The 16663-nt window shown below is 42.4% G+C and overlaps 1 protein-coding gene across 2 annotated transcripts; it reads right to left on the bottom strand.

Annotated features, from left to right (window-relative positions):
* Window positions 1-1197: 1197 nt before the first annotated feature.
* znf512 (zinc finger protein 512) lies at window positions 1198-16614 on the bottom strand. Of its 2 annotated transcripts, none has more exons than XM_037086115.1 (16): window positions 13807-16614; window positions 12369-12486; window positions 12205-12260; window positions 11946-12004; window positions 10517-11076; window positions 10086-10175; window positions 9492-9596; window positions 9284-9408; window positions 8576-8662; window positions 8344-8442; window positions 8096-8263; window positions 7756-7953; window positions 7457-7558; window positions 6785-6847; window positions 6415-6513; window positions 1198-6263 (listed from the first exon to the last, which is right to left on the bottom strand). In XM_037086115.1, exons 2-16 carry the CDS (start codon window positions 12466-12468, stop codon window positions 5442-5444), a joined length of 2733 nt encoding a protein of 910 aa, XP_036942010.1. In that variant the 5' UTR covers window positions 12469-12486; window positions 13807-16614; the 3' UTR covers window positions 1198-5441. The 2 variants fall into 2 exon arrangements, with proteins under 2 accessions (XP_036942010.1, XP_036942009.1); XM_037086114.1 differs by having other exon boundaries at window positions 12369-12501; window positions 13807-16609.
* Between the last annotated feature and the right edge of the window lie 49 nt (window positions 16615-16663).

Below are 16663 nucleotides of genomic sequence, written 5' to 3'. Positions count from 1 at the left end.
TTCTATGTGATCACTTGTGCAGCTCTGCTGTCCAAATAACAAACAGTATTTTGTTAATCGTAAAGTTAATCTGATTAAACTCATTTAAAATAAATGTATCACATGGTTTTAATCTTTTGCTGTAGAGTTTAGGTTATCGCATGTAATGATTGAAATGTTTTGTTGTTTACATCCGGGATATTCTCACACCTTTGTTATTGTTTGTTGTTGCAAAGAGCAAATATCATGTGCCTCCACACGCTGTACGAGGTGACAGTGCATCTGTAAAGTCAGCGTCTTTTGTCGTTTCTGATCTGAGAAATAAAAAATATGTGAGAAATAAAATCCTGTTACGCATACAAGCATTTTTCCGCAATTTTTAAAAATGGCTTGATTTTCTCTGTATTTCATGTAGTCACATTTACACATGAGGAAAGCTTCAGATAAAACTTCTTTCAATCAGTAGAAAAGTTGAGTGTTTCCCATCATGCACTGCGTTCTGTGGAGGGAAGAGAAACACCTGCAGCTGCCTTCATGAATGGAAAAAAGTGGTCAAGTTTTCCTCACGTTTAAATACTACATGACTACATGGTTTTATTTGACTTTATTAATTTTTACCACCATAACGTTAGCCGAACTGACAAGAAGGGCCAAATAGCCAAGAGTATGCTGTAGACAGCGTTTCACACAAGTTTATGATGTTTCAAATGAGCATTTTCCTAATGGAATCTGGTGACTTTTTCCACAGACCACAAGAAGCAGTTTACTTTAGTTGCTGTTCACTGTATTTTGTTGAATTAGACACTTTTACATTGAAAATGTCATATTCTTACATAAACTTGGTGTTAATGATGAAATTCGGCATTAAATACAAAACATTAGTGACATCAGTTTGTTGCCTTGTTGCTGCTAAAGCCTGTCTGCTTTTGTGTCTGAATCGTTTCTTACCTCCAGCAGCTGCACCTCAACACATGTATTAAAGAATAAAAACATGTCACGTTTTACAAATACAGTAAACAGCATGTGATATAAGCTGTTGCTCGTGGTCCGTGAGGAAAGTCACCAGACTCCATTGAAAAAAAAAAAACACAAAATTTTGAGCCTTGTAGTGTCAAGAGAAATTTTACAGATTTTGTGAAACGCCGTCTACAACACATCAGAACACAATTAACATAATCCATTGAACATCATTGTTACTTAAGACACAGAGACCAAAAGGACCACGAATTAAACTTTTAATCATCTGTGGTTATAACACTGCTGGTACTAGGAAATAGTAGCACGTAACTCCTAAAAAACAAGTAATAACATATTAAATGTACAGATTTTTAATGAAGGGTTGGTTGAGACCATTGACTTTCACTTGAAAAGTCCCACAAAATGAAAAAGTTCTTTCTTTACAAATGGTACCAGACAACTAACTAAACCTTCACTCAGATCTGGCCTAGATCATATATATATATATATTTCATGTTTATCTTCTGTAAAGATGGTGATGGCACAAGTCAGGAGAACAGTTTTTCATTAGCTCCTTTACTGTATGGTTAATGATATTACTTCTATACGGTCACTGGATTAGGACATGCCCAAAAGAAATCCCTTTACACCCGGAGGTGTTCAGAACAGATCCTGATATCCACAATCTGCAGGGGGATAACTTACATTTCTGGCAATAAAACTTTAAGAAACACATCTGATGCCTCTTTGTGATGAAAACTGGACTTCCTGCTGATCACCGTTGATAACATTTAATAAAACAACATTGCTGTTTTGGTTCTCTTGGCCACAGTAGGTGACAACTCCTCCGTTGGCGCTAAAATATAAAAGAATACGGCACTGTATAGGCTTTCTATTTTGTCTAAATCTGGATTAAACAACTGTGCTCCAGCATTAAGAAGAAGAAGAGTTGCTACTGTAGGTAAAATAAAAGCAGGTAATGAACAGCAAGTCAACAGTTTATTCTATGAAATATGTCAGTTCTTCAATTACTGAAGCCGCGCTCAAAATTCAACACTTTTTAAGCTTTTATGAAGTTTTGTGGGCTGATCAAATGTTGATTCATGGACCACGACTGCTTTATAAAACACAGGTGAAGTGTCTCAAAGCTGAGCAGTGCTTTCATTTGTGCCATCAACGAAATCAAAGTGCATGCATGGTGATAAAGGTTTGGTCAGAAGCATAAGTGGACATGGGAAGTGTTTCAACGGCAAGAAAGAGGCCAGTGATGACAGCTTTTACATTATGAACCCAAGGCATTGTGGGACAATAATCAACAGGAAAACAATTGAAGAACAGATTGTAGTGATGTTTTTTTTTAGACATTCCTCAAATCCTTGTTTTGCTTCTTGTGAATTACAGTGATAGTCAGTCTTTAAGCCTCTGATCATAATTATAAGATTAGCGACTGAATTGTCACTTTTGTGTGAGCTGTTCCTTTAAAGTGAAATTAAAAGAAATCACAAGCAAGTGCACAGGGGTCCAAGCCCACAATGCAATCCAGAATCTGAGGCTCAACGATTTTGGGGCGATCACGATGCCAAGAGAGTGTCTGAGTACTTAAAATGGTGGTTTAAGTCTACTTAGCCACCATCAAAGTTGGACTTTCCCGCCATTGATGGTCCAGGTTGTAGAAACACCTTCGTCTGAGAATGACCACAATCAAAGCCGGAACAAAGATAACAGAGCTCGTACAACATTGGTGCTTGGAACCCTAACAACACATTGTCTCGAGCTTTTAACTAACCATTGCTGATGCCTTTATGAAACACTTCCCACTTAGGAGGAGGATTTCTATTCCAAACTTAAAAAAAAAACAAAAAAAAAACATGGACTGCTCCTCCAAAAAGGCATCTGATGGAGGGCACAACAGAATCGGATACAGTATGTCTTTTTCAGACAGAATATTTTCACATTGTTTTGTAAAGACAGATTAACATCCTCTTGGAAATTTTCTAATTGAAAACAATATTTTGAGGATTAACAGAAGTGCACAACAGAAGGAGGAGGGGGACAAACAAACAAGTAAATTCATGAAAGCAAAAAAAGGTGTAAAAAACACACAATGGTGTCAAAAGTCACAAAGAAATGACTGACAACCGACCAAAACCATACAGCACTATAGATACAAAATGCAAGTGTACATAAACATTAGGCTACATGCTATTGGTTAAATATTCAGACACAGACAAGAAAGAACAGAAAACACCAACCCTCCATGTTAAATGCTTGGTATGTTAGCTTTCCTTCATTAGAGTTAACAGTCAACTTGTGTCAACACTATAGAACCGTCTGCCCACCTGTCTGCATTCTAACACGACTGCTGAGCACGTCCATGAAGTTCCTGTCATATCTATTGGCTGACGTTTTGTGGTCAGCCAGTGAGAACCTGGAATAGCATCTCTGTGCTTACTACGTTTGGTGAACAGAACTCATGGCACGGAATGAACTGATTATTAAGAATAAAGGGTAAATGTTTGATCTCGAGATGGAAAAAGCAATTTAACAAAAAAACACCTTCACTTACAGGTCCACTTGCTAGCTTTTCCAGAGCTTTCAAATGTATCTGTCATCCCTCCATCGTGTGATGACTGTGTGACCCCCATCCGGTGAGGAAGACTGAACGATGGCATTAGGAGTTTCAGAAAAAGCAAGTAAGTGACCATTAAGTTGAGAGTTTTTGCTTTACTAAATTAAAATAGAGACTAAAATTCAGAGATTCCCAAATCCTGACTGCAGAAACACACATTTCAAACTACAGATGTTGTCTTTGCACACAGCTGGAGTCAATTTCAATCTGTAAGTCCTTTTATCAACGTTTATTTTGTTGTTTCCTTGGAAAAATGTTGTGAGGTAGGCCAACTTTTTGGGAAACAAACTGGTGTGCTTTTTCCGAAGATTTAGACAAAAATATCGACACCACTTTCACGTCTGCTCCAAGTTAGGAGCTGTAGCCTGGAGGTTGTTAGCCGAGCTTAGCATGAAGACTTGAAGCCGGGGGGTAACAGCTAGCCTGGCCCAGAACTACAACTACCTACAGCTCTAAGGTTCAGGTTATATCAGGTTTCTTCATTCCTAGACAGATAACAAAAAATCATGGTATATATGCTCTAACAATTCTTTGAATAAAACAGTGACTTCTCAGTCTTGTTATCACAGTGAGGCAGTTGTGCTACAGCCAGAGACACTCTGCAGCAGAGTTTCAGCCAAAGACTATTCTCATTACCGATTAACCTGCCACTTACTTTAAGCATTTAGTCTATTAAATGTAGAAAAATGGTGAAAAGAATAATGCTCACAGTTTCCAAGAGCCCAAAGTGACGTCTTCAAAGTGCTTCTTTTGTCCAACCGAGAGTCCAAAGTCTTTTTATTTATTATCATAAATGACAACGGAAAGCAGCAAATCAAGAAGCAGGTACCAGCAAGTGTTCGACGTTTCTGTCTGAAATACAACTTAAACCATCGACTAACTGTTGCAGCTCTACTCAGCGCAGTGCTGGGTCAACGGATGGATTCTTACAAAAGTTGATATTTGATCTTCTCATTTCACGTTTAAGTGTTTCCCAGTCAGTTCCTAGAATTAACTATCACTTTAACATGTTTTTCCAATGGATCTGCTTCTGCAAATGGGACTTGCCGGTTTAAACGCTTGTAACTGCACTGAAGCACTACACTGACGCAGACAGATCCTCTCATGTTAGCAGCAGACTTGGCTCAAAGATGGCAGCTTGATGCCAGGTTGCGTTCACTATCAACGTAGGTCCAAAACATACATTTTGTCAAAACCGATGCGAATATGGGACTGGAAGGACCAGGGTGAGGGACATCTGAGCCAGAAGTAACTGAATCTCTTTTCTAACCAAAAAAGTGACACTTCCAGAATTGCTTAGCCCAGAAAAGGGAAGTAAAAGATGAGAGTAAAGTATGAAGTTATACAGATCATACTTAAGAGGCACAAAATCTTTTCAGAGAGACAGACTACACAAGTCTAACAAAATACTACACTGTAGCATCCTCTCTCTGTAGGTTAAAGTAACTTTTTTTTTCCCTTTAAGGTAAACATGAAAGACGAGAAGGTTTATCAAACGTTTTAAAGGAATAAGACACATTTAAAGTTGGTGAAAAGAATCTGTCACAGATAAACACACAGATAAACGGTATACTACATTTTCTCAAGGCTATACACTGACGACCATTTCAAGACGGAGAAACAGTCTCTAAAGCGGAAGTGTCTCATTAGATCCACGCCGACACAGTGAGCATCTTTTTAAAAACGTATCGATCGCCTGATGGATTTCGCAACTTTCTCAGCTGCCGTCTCCCCAAAGCCTTGGCTCGTTTTCTTCGCATTGTCACGATAATAAAGTAGGGACGGACGCCTGATGTCGTCTTCCTCCACCTCTGTTAGAATCTGCTCTGATGCACGACGAGTGTTAGTTTAAAGTGGGAATCTTAGCTGCAGACTTTTAAGTGTTCCTCTGTCGTTTCCCGGCCTCAGGGTGGGGCTCCATGACGCCGGGCCGCTTCAGGTTCCACTGGTCGATCTGTCCCTGCCTGTCCTGCTGCTCCACCTCGGATTCGCTGGACGAGCTGCCGGTATTGCTGCTGCTACTGCTGCTGCTGCTGCTGCTGCTGCTGCCGCCGCCGCCTCCGCTGCCACCGCCGCTGCTGCTGCCGCTACTGCTACCGCCTCCGCTACCCCTGCCGCTGCTGACGAAAGCAAAGCAATCCTTCCGCTTCCCCTCGGCCTTCCCCCTCTCCCCTCCTCCTCTCTCCCCCTTCTGTCTCCTCTTCTCCTCCTCCTCCTCCTCAACCATCCCGTCATTTTCCGCCTCTGGTTTCTCAGCCAGATCCATCTCGACTGGCGCCTGCTCCGGCTCTGGCTCTGGCTCCGGCTCTGCAGCTCTCCGGTCCATATCCACCCACATTGGTCCAGGCGGAGGCTCTAGAGGGGTGTAGTGGAGCATCGGCTGCTGGAGCTGGACGTCCGTCTGCGGAGGGAGGTTTTGCTGCTCTTGGTGGAGGAACTGGGTGTGGTGCTGGAGGTGATGCAGTGGCTGTAGAGGGTGCTGCAGAGGTTGGAGCTGGAGCGGATGCTGCTGTTGCTGCTGCTGCTGATGGTGGTGGTGGTGGTGGTGGTGATGGTGATGCTGCTGATGATGCTGGAGGTGATTGTGGTGGCACTGATCCACCATCTGCTTGTCCACGCTTTGGACAAACTCCTTCGACTGATTTTTGAGGAACTTCTCAAACTTCTTGGAGGCCTTTTTGTTTGTGACAAACCATTCCTGTCGACAGAGGAGGAGAGGACAAAAAGTTAGGACGGAAGCTCTCCGAAGAGATCTCTTGGTTTGATTAAATGTCCTCTGCATACAGTGACCCAAACAGATAGAGACGCAAGGTAAGTAATCAGGAAACAAGGCTAGAGATACGCAGTACCTGTGAATGGACAGAGTTGATGTGGTATTTCACTCCACTTTCAGAGTTGAACTCTTTACTGCAGATCAGACATCTGTATTTTCCAGCCTCGAAGTCGCCCTGAAATCAGATCCAAGGACACAAAAGATCCATGAAATGATTACAAGACCGGATATATTGTACTTCAATAAATATTCACTGCAGCTGTGGAGAATGTGGACTAGACTTTATTTAGGAAATCCACAAATTCTCAACATGTATACCTGATTCAAAAACATATCAACATTTACTTTACTAGGATAACCTGTACTCTTCTGCGAATCCCAATAAGCACATATTTGCACATCTAACAGATATATTATTTCAGAGATAAAGAGGGAAGCTGATGTACCCTTGTGCAGAGGCCTAGATGAGCCTTTAGTCCAGACACACTGGTGTAGGTGCAGCAACATCCCTGAGGAGGAGGACATAAATAATGTTACACTGACATATCTCCACAGCGTCGTGCCAGCTCTGGAGAAAGTTGTGTGCCCAATGCAACTTTTTGGTCCAGGAGAAAGAATAAAAAAGCTCTTGTTTGGTGAAACATTTGCATGAAGCGAGGCAAGTCCCAGTATTGACAATCTAATTCCAGGCAAAACAGAATAAGTAAGCTTGTCTACATTGACCAGGGTCGTGTTAGGGTAAGTAGCGAGCTCGAAGCTGTTAATGTTCTTTCCTGTGGTGGCAGGAATTTTAAAAACATTAACACACAGATAGCTGAAGACTGAAACGGTTGGCTGAAGGCAGTTATACCACCAGTCTACATCCTATATGTGTTCTGTGCTCAAAACAGATTTATAAAGAGTCTTTATCAGATTCTGTGGTATATAAATGCAAAATGAAATAATACTATAAAATAAAATATGGAGGACCAACCTGAACTTTACTGAAATAAATTAACAAATTATTAAGCAATTGACAAATTATACTAAACAAATTCATGAATGAATAGAGTGCAAAAAATCAGAAATTCTTCCTTAAACCTCAGCTGAAACTATGAGTGAAGTGTTGTTGTTCCTACCTGGTTGGGACACTGGACCTTCCTCTGCAGCTTCACCTCATTCTTCCACTTCCTCAGCACCTCCTGGCTGAAGGCGGGCAGGCCTGGTCGGGCATATTTTAACTGGGAAGGACAGCATGAACAGCAGGAGGTCAGTGAACGTGTGAATAGCAGTTTATATCTTCATTATGTACTGCCAAACCAGTTCCATGTCTGTTTTGCCTTCATTCCTGCTAGTCTGGGAAGAAAAAACACAAAAACACCCTCATCTATCCTCCGACTTGATACACATATTCAGGACAAACTAAATCTCCGCTTGCCTTTTTGTCATCTGGCACCAGGTCCGACTGAAACTTCCTCTTGGGCCAGTCTTTGGGCAGCTCGTTGTTGGCGATTTCGGCCAGGTGGAAGTTCGCCACCTGGGCCGATGCTCGCTGCACTCTGCCGCTGGGTGTCCTCTCCGGGTTGGCCTCCCTCTGGGCCTTCAGTGCCTCGTCTTCCTCGCTCTTCTGGGGCGTCTGGGTAACGGGATGGGAAACAGATACTCAAATATAGAACACACTTCCTTAACTATAATGTTTTTTTGACCTAATTTGTGTGCTGAATATGCTAAACTAAGCTCTTTCTTTGTTCTGACTGTAAATTCAACACATGACTCACAGGAGCGTGCTCTGACTTCAGGTGGTACTCCAGACCAGCCTTGGACTTGTAGGTTTTCCCGCAGTGAGAGCAATTCAGCAACATCTTCTCCAGCTCAGACTCCTCCTTCCCACACTTCTTCATGTGGTACACGTAGCCCATGATGCTGGTGAAGGCAGCGGTACAGCCCTGAAGATAAAGAAACATTTAACGTCGTCTTCTCCCATCGTATTCAAATGAATCTCCTTTGCTAGATGAAAGTGATTTACCTCTTTGGAGCATTTTAGTTTGCCCAGTCTCTTCAGGATCTTACGCAGTTTGTCTTTGATGACACGATCATCTAGGTCCTTGGCTTCTTCTGAGGACGGCTGGAAACAGACAGAGAGGCAGCAACACCGTGAGCCGTCACTCAAACTCCACCGAGCGTGCGTTTCAGTTACCAGTTTCATTTCTGAGACGTGACTGCTGTATTTAACAGGGATGAGGGCTGATCAGTCTCACCAGGTGACTGTGGTCGGCCATGATGTGATACTTCATCCCCGTCGAGGACTTCAGCTGTTTCCCACAGTGTTGACAGGTAAAGGGTTGCTGCACGCAAACAATTAAAGGTCGAATACATTATATTTTTGAACATAAATGTATCAGGAAACTTATATTTACTATGTGAAGATAAAGAGGAGTGATGGTTTCCTGAGCTGAGAATGACATCACATTCCCTCTACATGTGTCGTGACACGAGTCTCTCTCTGTCTGCCCTGTGTCTTTTACAATGTGACGGCCTGTTCAGACACAGCAGTTCAGAACACTAAAATAACTTTCTGAAAACATCTGAGGTGAGAAAACGGCTGGGTGGGAACACAATCTTGACGGATTCTTGACAGTTTTGTGAGCAGCGTGTGTTCAGAGAGCGCTCTCTTCTTATTCTCCCAACTTCATAAAGTGACTGAAGCACGCATTTGTTTTGGTCCGAGATACTGGTGCTTTAGTGTGATATCTAGTGGTTTTCAACTTTGTCTATTTAATCTTTAATCATATATACACAATAAATCTACGTGTTTTAACATGTGAGTAAATCCCAGTATATTGTGAATCCATTTCACCATCACATGAATGTAATATGATGGTTACAAGCGACTCAGTGTACTGGTTACTGATATTTAAGCAGTGTACGCACAGTGTGCATACACTAGTTGAACACTAAGTGCTCACCAGTCTGCAGTTCTCCATGTGTTTCTTCAGCCCCTCCACGGTCTTCCTGCTCACACTTTTACATTTTGGACAGGTGACTCTGCCTTTGGCCACAATCTGCAGCTGCCAGCGCTCCTCTTGACTTCCTGGTGAACGGGGACAGATGACGGGAGGTCAACTGGTTTTCTTACCGACACGTGAACAGCAGGGGTCGGTCAGCCTGTCTCACCTGGAGGGTACGAGGGAGGCTCCTTCTTGGTGGAGGGGATGGGGGGTTTCTGGTCCTCGCTCGCTTGAGCCGTCGAGGCCTCGCCAACACTGGCTCCATCTGAACCTGGAATATGTACATTTATATGCTTATATTTAAGTTTCAGTTACATCCTACAGCAGGAAAACGTCTGACTTTCTAATAAATTAGTCTGTGTGCTCCCAGAAATATAATGCATATAATAAAATAATTTAATATCAATGATTCTAACATGATTGTTTGCGGGTTCATAATACCAACACATCCGTTAATATGACAAAATAATGCGGTGCGATCAAACGGAAATCATATTGTGCCCTCTAGTAACAATGATGCTGCCAGTGGACAGACAAACTGAAAGCTTACTGAAGTGTCAGCAAGTCCACTTTGATGCCTGTTTTATCATTCCATGAGGCATGCTCTGTTTCTATGAACATGGAGGTGTCAAAGGATGTGTGTTTTTTGGACTTTACATCATTATCTATTTCAAACAGATTTTCCTACATCGTTGCAGGAAATAATCTGAGTGGAGGGGAGGCAATAAGTGTCCCAATGTTAGACTAGACGGTGACTTACAGGAGTCTCTGCCCTCTGGTGGCTGTGAGAAGTTATTAACGAATGGGCTTCGCTCCACCTCCACTCTCAGGACCTTCTTCATGTTCAAGTCTTCAGAGGAACACAATTTAAATACTATTACATTCAATTTATGTACATGCATACAGTATCAAAACACTTTCTTGTATTATAAAAGTTGAGGAGCTGTTCAGTCAGCCAATCAGGGTCCAGTTTTTATTCTATTTTATTCTCACTCAGTCACAGTTTATAATTGAGAGTTTCATTTAACATGAGAAAATGAAGAGTCTGTTGGTAGGTGAGACAATTTGAAGACGTCTCTGGGAAAACAAAATTCTTGGACATTCTATCTATTTACGATTAATGATTAACCATGAATACAATCGATAATTAAAATACTTGTTGGTTGCAGCCCACTGTGATCGAGTACCCACCAGGTCTCCAGACTCTGTCTCTGCTGGTCCAGGCTTGTTCTTGGCTTCGACCCGTTCCCCAGCCCTGCTCTGGCCCTGATGAGGCCCGGTCTCTTCCAGTATCCCTGCCTGCATTCCAGGCCTGATCCTGGCCTCGGTCTCTGCCGGCTGCCCATCCCTGCTCAGGACCTCGGTCCCGCCCTGTCATCCAGGCCTGGTCTGGTCCGGTATGGGCCCTGTCCCTGCCTGGAATCCATGTCTGGTCTTGACTGGAGTGTCCTGCTTGGTCTCTGGAGTTCCAGACCTGCTCCTGCGGCCTGTCTCTACCTGGGGCCCAGGCGTCAGGGCCTCTGTCCCTGCTGGAGTTCCAGCTCTGGTCCTGAGGCTGGGGCTGCTCCCTGCTGGCCTCTGGGCCTTGAGACCACGCATCCTTTGCCACCAGTCTCGGAGGCAGCCTTGCAGTGGGCGGGGCCATGGACCCTGGGTCTGCCCCATTTGCCAGACTACCTGATGACATCACCAAGCAGCTGGTTGTTGGGTAATCCACTGTTCCTATGGAGACACTCTGGAGGTCCTCGTACCTGATAAAAAACACAATACTCCATTTATTTCAACAAGGAAAGTTAATTAACTTGGGTGGACGTGACATTGAACTGCTTTTGTAGTGCTGTGTGCCCCTGACAATATGGATCAGCCTGATACATGGTTACTGTAAGAGGCATGTTTATATCTAACATTATTCGGAGCATTTGGAAAACCACTTGACAAAAAAAGGTCTGCAGCAAAGTCCCCAATTAGGACATCTCAGGGACGAACACAGCTCTTCATCTGACAGCCAAAGACCACGAATGACAGCTTGACTGTGCTCTGGCTCAGTCAAAAGCCAGGAGATAAACAACGAGAGTCTGATTTGATCTTGCTTGAAGCAAGGTTGTGTGTTGTTTTTTTTTTTTTAATTCATTAGACAGTGATGTGTCTTGCTTCAAAATGAACTGATTCCACTCTGGTTTATTCGGGATGAGAAATAAACAACAGGATCTTAAGATGAGGCAGCAGTCTAGCTTAATACTCATATTCTTTACTTTCGTCACTTTCCTTGTATAGGTAAAGCCTTTAGGCACTGAGTGCAGAATGATTCGTTACTTTAGTGTTGCTTGATTTGATAACTGTCAGTCCATGTTGAAAAAAACCAAACAAAAAACGCTGCATGTCGGTTTGATTAATATTAGAAAGGATGCTGAAAGAATTGCATCATGAGACAAATATTGTGATCTAGACAAGCAGCTTCATCTTGACGTGATGACAAAATAGGTGTTCTGGCTGACTTGAGGAGGTTTCAGCTTCTGTCTTTAATATATCATTATAGGGCCATTATGTATGAAAGAAAATCTATTTGCTAATGACAGCGCAATCTGTCGTGCATATCCACAAATCAACAGGTGTTTCTTACCTTTTTCTACCGTAAGTTCTTTTCATCTTTAGAGGATCTTGATCTTGAGACTCGTCATTCTAAAACATTCCAAGTACAGAACTGTGAGGTTGGGATCCAACAATGTGCATAAAGTTAACAGACTCTGAGTTGCAGGAAACAGAAACCACATCCAGATGCCTAAAATAAGCAGCGCCCTCCCCGATAACGACTGGAAAGTTGATTGAAAAATGAACATCATCACAAAAAAAGAATAGAGCAGGCATGAGATCGTTCTCACCTTGGGATATCCACCTGAATTTAATTCACAGGTTCTTTCTGGCATTCGTTGAACAACTGTTGAAGAGGTGAAAATTAATCCGATTCGAAGTCAGTCATGTGAAATTACAATGACAATCACCGCCAAATAACAATAATGTCAGGCAAATTAGTTTTTTTCTTTACCTGGACATGGCACTCCACTTTTAGGTTGCGACTGGGCAGATTTTCTCTTTCTTGGCACATACAGAGGTGACATATCCCCTCCACTGTGTGCAGGGTCCATTCTAGGAGAGCCGGCACTCTGCAGAAATCACCCCTGAAAACACGGGGAGGAGCATCAGGACACGTGTGTGGCAATGGGAATCGATCGAGGGTTCATTCTTGATTGCCTGTACAATATGCCTGGGACCATAACTAATGTCCTCATAGTTTATTTACTTGCCTCACTGAGTATCTAATTAGGCCAGTAATCGCCCTATGTAAGCAGACTTAATGTGCAAAAGACTGTGGAACCATGATGGCTTCAGGCTGGACAGTTAAAATAATAATAACAATAAAAAAGTATTAAATCATTTTATTATTGGCAAGGCTGGTTTTACTTGGAACACAGAGTAACTACATTAATTCAAGTACAGTAATTAAGTATAATTTTTCTTTTTACTTGCACTCTTTTTTGGCGACAAAACGTTAACTTTTAATACTCCCTCATTATTTATTTAATAGGTTTAGATACTAATTAATTTGCTGGTTCAGATTATCAACACAGAATAAAAATCAACTTGTGCATTATTACATGTTAATACAGGATCAGCTACCCAGCACTATATACAGTAAGGGCATGGGCCATTCTGCATAATGAGAACTTTTGGCAATCCAAGTATATTTTAATGCAAATGCTTGTACTTTTACTTGAGCAACATGTTCAATGCAGGACCTTTACAGTATTTTTACACTGTGGTATTGCCTTTCTCATTTCAGTGACAGATTTGAATCCTTCTTCCACTCTGCATATTATCTTCATAATGCATATTAAGATTTCTCTGTATGATAATACACGTATTAGAATACTGAGTGTTGCTATTAAAGTGCCAAACCCCGGCTGTGTGCGCGCCCGATGAGGCGTTCACTGCCTCGGCACCGTTATGTTTACAGTGCTGTCTTTCCATCATGCTTCTTGACATTTGAATCTGCATGACACGTTCAAGGCCACTGCCTGCTGCTTTAACGCTAAAAAAAAACAAAAAACAAATGAGCAGAGCTATCAAATAACGACAGAAAATGTCCAACAGTTCAACAAATACAGTTAAAGTGTCTTCTGTTTTTTTCCTCTTCTTCTCGGTGCAGAAAACCTCCTAAAGAGAGCCGCTCCAGGACTGAAGCTAGAGACTTCAAACCACCACCATCATTGTCCGTGGGTAAGAAAACATTCAGTTCTGCTCCTGACGACGACGGAGGAGAAGAGACGTAAGAAAACTGCAGCTGCAGCACAAGTGGTGTTAGCTAGACAACAGGCGGAGACACGGCGACCTGTCCTGCCTACCTTTCATTGTTACTTGACGAGTGGGAGAAATACGGGGGAGAGAGAGAGAGAGAGAGAGAGAGAGAGAGAGAAGGAGCCTACCGTCCTACAGCTCACTCCCTCTGCAAGGACGGTTAGCCTCCATGTCTTCGAGCCTGGCCTCCTCTGTCGCCTTTCCCCCGGCAGTGATAACCGCCAGGAAGGGCTGACATCAAGGAAGGCCCGATCCGGGTGTGAAAACACAGGGAGACGCGATCCTAAGCTGTGACAGCCGCTGAGCGCGAGCCAGCGCACACTAACGCCGGCATAATTGGAGCACAGTGTGTTTGTGTCTCGTGCAGCGGAACGCCCTCCTGCCGGAGAGAACAAATAAGACCCGCATCTGCCGCCGCCTTCACGGGCTGTCGGAAACGCCGACACTCCGACCGATATGTTGCAGAGCTGACCTACTCAACTGGCGGCTCCTGGGGCAAATGCGGTGCATTAAAAAACCTAATTAAGGCCCCTTGAGCATTTTGATAGGAGGTTAAAGAGCACATTCATTAGTTATGTATGTTGCTAAACGTATAGATACTTTTGATTTCTTTAAAAAAAAGTTTTAACCCATGATGCTTTAGCAGTGGGAATTTAGGAGAATTAAACTGACAGTCAGTGTTGTAACTTGTAACTTTTTAAAAGTAATCCGTTAGGCTGCATTCACACCATATCCAATGGTGTGGCGAAACACTGAATTAACATTAACTGGACCGTGGCATGAAATTGGGTTTAAGCCCTCCCTGAATCCAGAGGGTGGTCACCCCCATTAGACAGAAAAGGGAAGAAGAATAGCTTGTAACCCCTGACATGGATCTTCTCCTCCCCAAATAATGCTACAGAGCTACAGGGTTAAAACCTGGTGATCAAGGTTTCATTCTTCCTGTGGGAATCTTCGTTGATTGCTGGAAGACACCCCTTTTACATGATCAGCCACTAGATTGTGACATCAGGTCACGTTTCTTTAAAACTTTTTCGATGCAGCTGGCTGCAATTTTGTGGACTGCTCTCATTACAATGAATGGGAAACCTTACCACCTCACCTCACCACCAGATTTGGTGTGAAACCAGCCTTAGTACATGACTTTTTTCTTGTAATGAGTAACACAACGTGTTACTTCTGCGATGTGATGAATCCCTTATTTAGGTACTTTTTCACAAAAGTAACGTGTTAGTTGAAAAATTGCTCCTTTCCTTTCCTTAGTTCCACAAAAATACGAGAAAATCCCTGAAGCATTTGTACTGTTCTTATTTTTCTCCTGCAGCCAGTTTTATAACATCAAAATGCATCTTGCATGTTACTGCATCATTAATAATGATCCAATAGTCTGATACAATAACTAGTAGTACATTAGGAATAATTTCAATTATCAAAGATGTCTACTTAGAGAGCGAACATACTTGGTGTGTACCATTTGGCAAGCAGATACTGTGAATATTCCAACAAAAGCTGCCACTTGTTTTTTTTCCTTTGAAGCCAAGAAAACTTGCTATCTGTGCTGAGTGGATAATTACCAGGGCAAACAATCTGAGAAGAATCACTTTGAAACTGACAACAAATGTTATGTTTAAAGGCATTTTATAAAAAAAATCAAATTCCTCACTGTAACATTACCAACAACAAAACTGAAATCACTTATAATCACTGAAATGAGGCAGTGGAGCAAGATCAGTTCCACGGTAGAGTTTAGGATTTTACTGCGTCGGTTATATTTCAATTAATTAAATGAACATGTATGAATTAATTTAGGTAATAAAGGATGTGTTGAGGTGCATATTATTTATCTTGTATGCTCTAACGAGCTTGATTTACTGAGTAAAATACCAAGCAGGGAAGGCTTAATCCCAGGCAAATTAGCCCTGACAATGTGGTAATGACAGCGCAGAAAGTATGAATTTTCTCAGTTGTGACTCATCAGGAATCGTGTGAGTCCACGGCATTCGGTTCCAAGCAAACACAGCAGGAGTTCACTGAGTAACTCAAACAGTTAAGTACACAGGAGGGAGAGGGGAAATGAGCTGCTGTGGTGTTTGTTGCTGGGAATAAAAAAAAAAAAAAAACAGCTATTGATCATCTGCCGACACAGCGCTCAGAGGTGACTGGGATGAAGCAGACAGCCTGCTAGCTGCGATCATGATATCAAGTGTGTGATTTGGAATATTGTTCTTTATGCTCTCTCAATATGTTTTTCATTTAATTGTTCCAACAAATTAATAAATTCCCTAAAAAAAAACAAAAACACAGTTGCATTCCTGGTGCATGCGCTCCTCCTTTACGCTGCTGATGCATATTTCAGCTGCAGAATTTGTACTGGGAAAAACTTTTTCAAAAATCATACAGTTTGTTTAGCGCGTGAAAGCATCGGCCAGATGGTCTTCACCACGCAGTCGAAGAAGCTGACGGACAGACAGTGAAGGCAGCATCAGTCAGCAAGGGCTGCCTGTGAGAGGAGGTGGACTGCATCAGGGGAGTAAGACAGCAGTGATATGATAAGGTTCTCATGAAAATGATCTAAGTTTACAATCCAATCCATGTTTGTGAGATGGCTTGGAATCGCGTGTAATTGCATTTTGAAAACATTTAAAGTTGCACAGATTGACTTTTTTTGGCCACATGGGAGCAGAGGAGCTTCGCAAAAAGCTCAGAAATATACAAATATTATTACATCATGATTCAGCAAAGGTGAAGCAATAAGTCATATACTGAGTTTAGCTTTGGTTCGGAGTCATCTAACACCTGTATTGGTTCTTCACTTGTTAAGGGTGGCACCAACATTTTGCCGGTCTAAAAACAAAGTGCTGCTTACACCACTAAAAAGCTGCTGTGATCCAGGGGTAGTTCCAGCTTCTTGTTACCGGAAGGTTGCTGGTTTGATTCCCTTGGTCTGCATGTCGAAGCGTCCTTGGGCAAGATACTGAACCCCAG

Source organism: Acanthopagrus latus, chromosome 22 (genome assembly GCF_904848185.1).
Source record: "Acanthopagrus latus isolate v.2019 chromosome 22, fAcaLat1.1, whole genome shotgun sequence".
Taxonomy (NCBI): domain Eukaryota; kingdom Metazoa; phylum Chordata; class Actinopteri; order Spariformes; family Sparidae; genus Acanthopagrus; species Acanthopagrus latus.
The sequence above is the reverse complement of the archived record's forward strand: the minus strand, read 5'-3'. Positions and strand labels throughout refer to the sequence as shown.

Bases quoted from the DNA above. Each gene is read 5' to 3' on its own strand.
- znf512 (XM_037086115.1), bottom strand. From the start codon at position 12,468: ATGGACCCTGCACACAGTGGAGGGGATATGTCACCTCTGTATGTGCCA. The intron at 12,005-12,204 runs GTGAGAACGATC...GGAATGTTTTAG, and splicing joins ATTCAGGTGGATATCCCAAG to AATGACGAGTCTCAAGATCA. The intron at 9,597-10,085 runs GTAAGTCACCGT...TACATATTCCAG, and splicing joins ACCAGAGGGCAGAGACTCCT to GTTCAGATGGAGCCAGTGTT.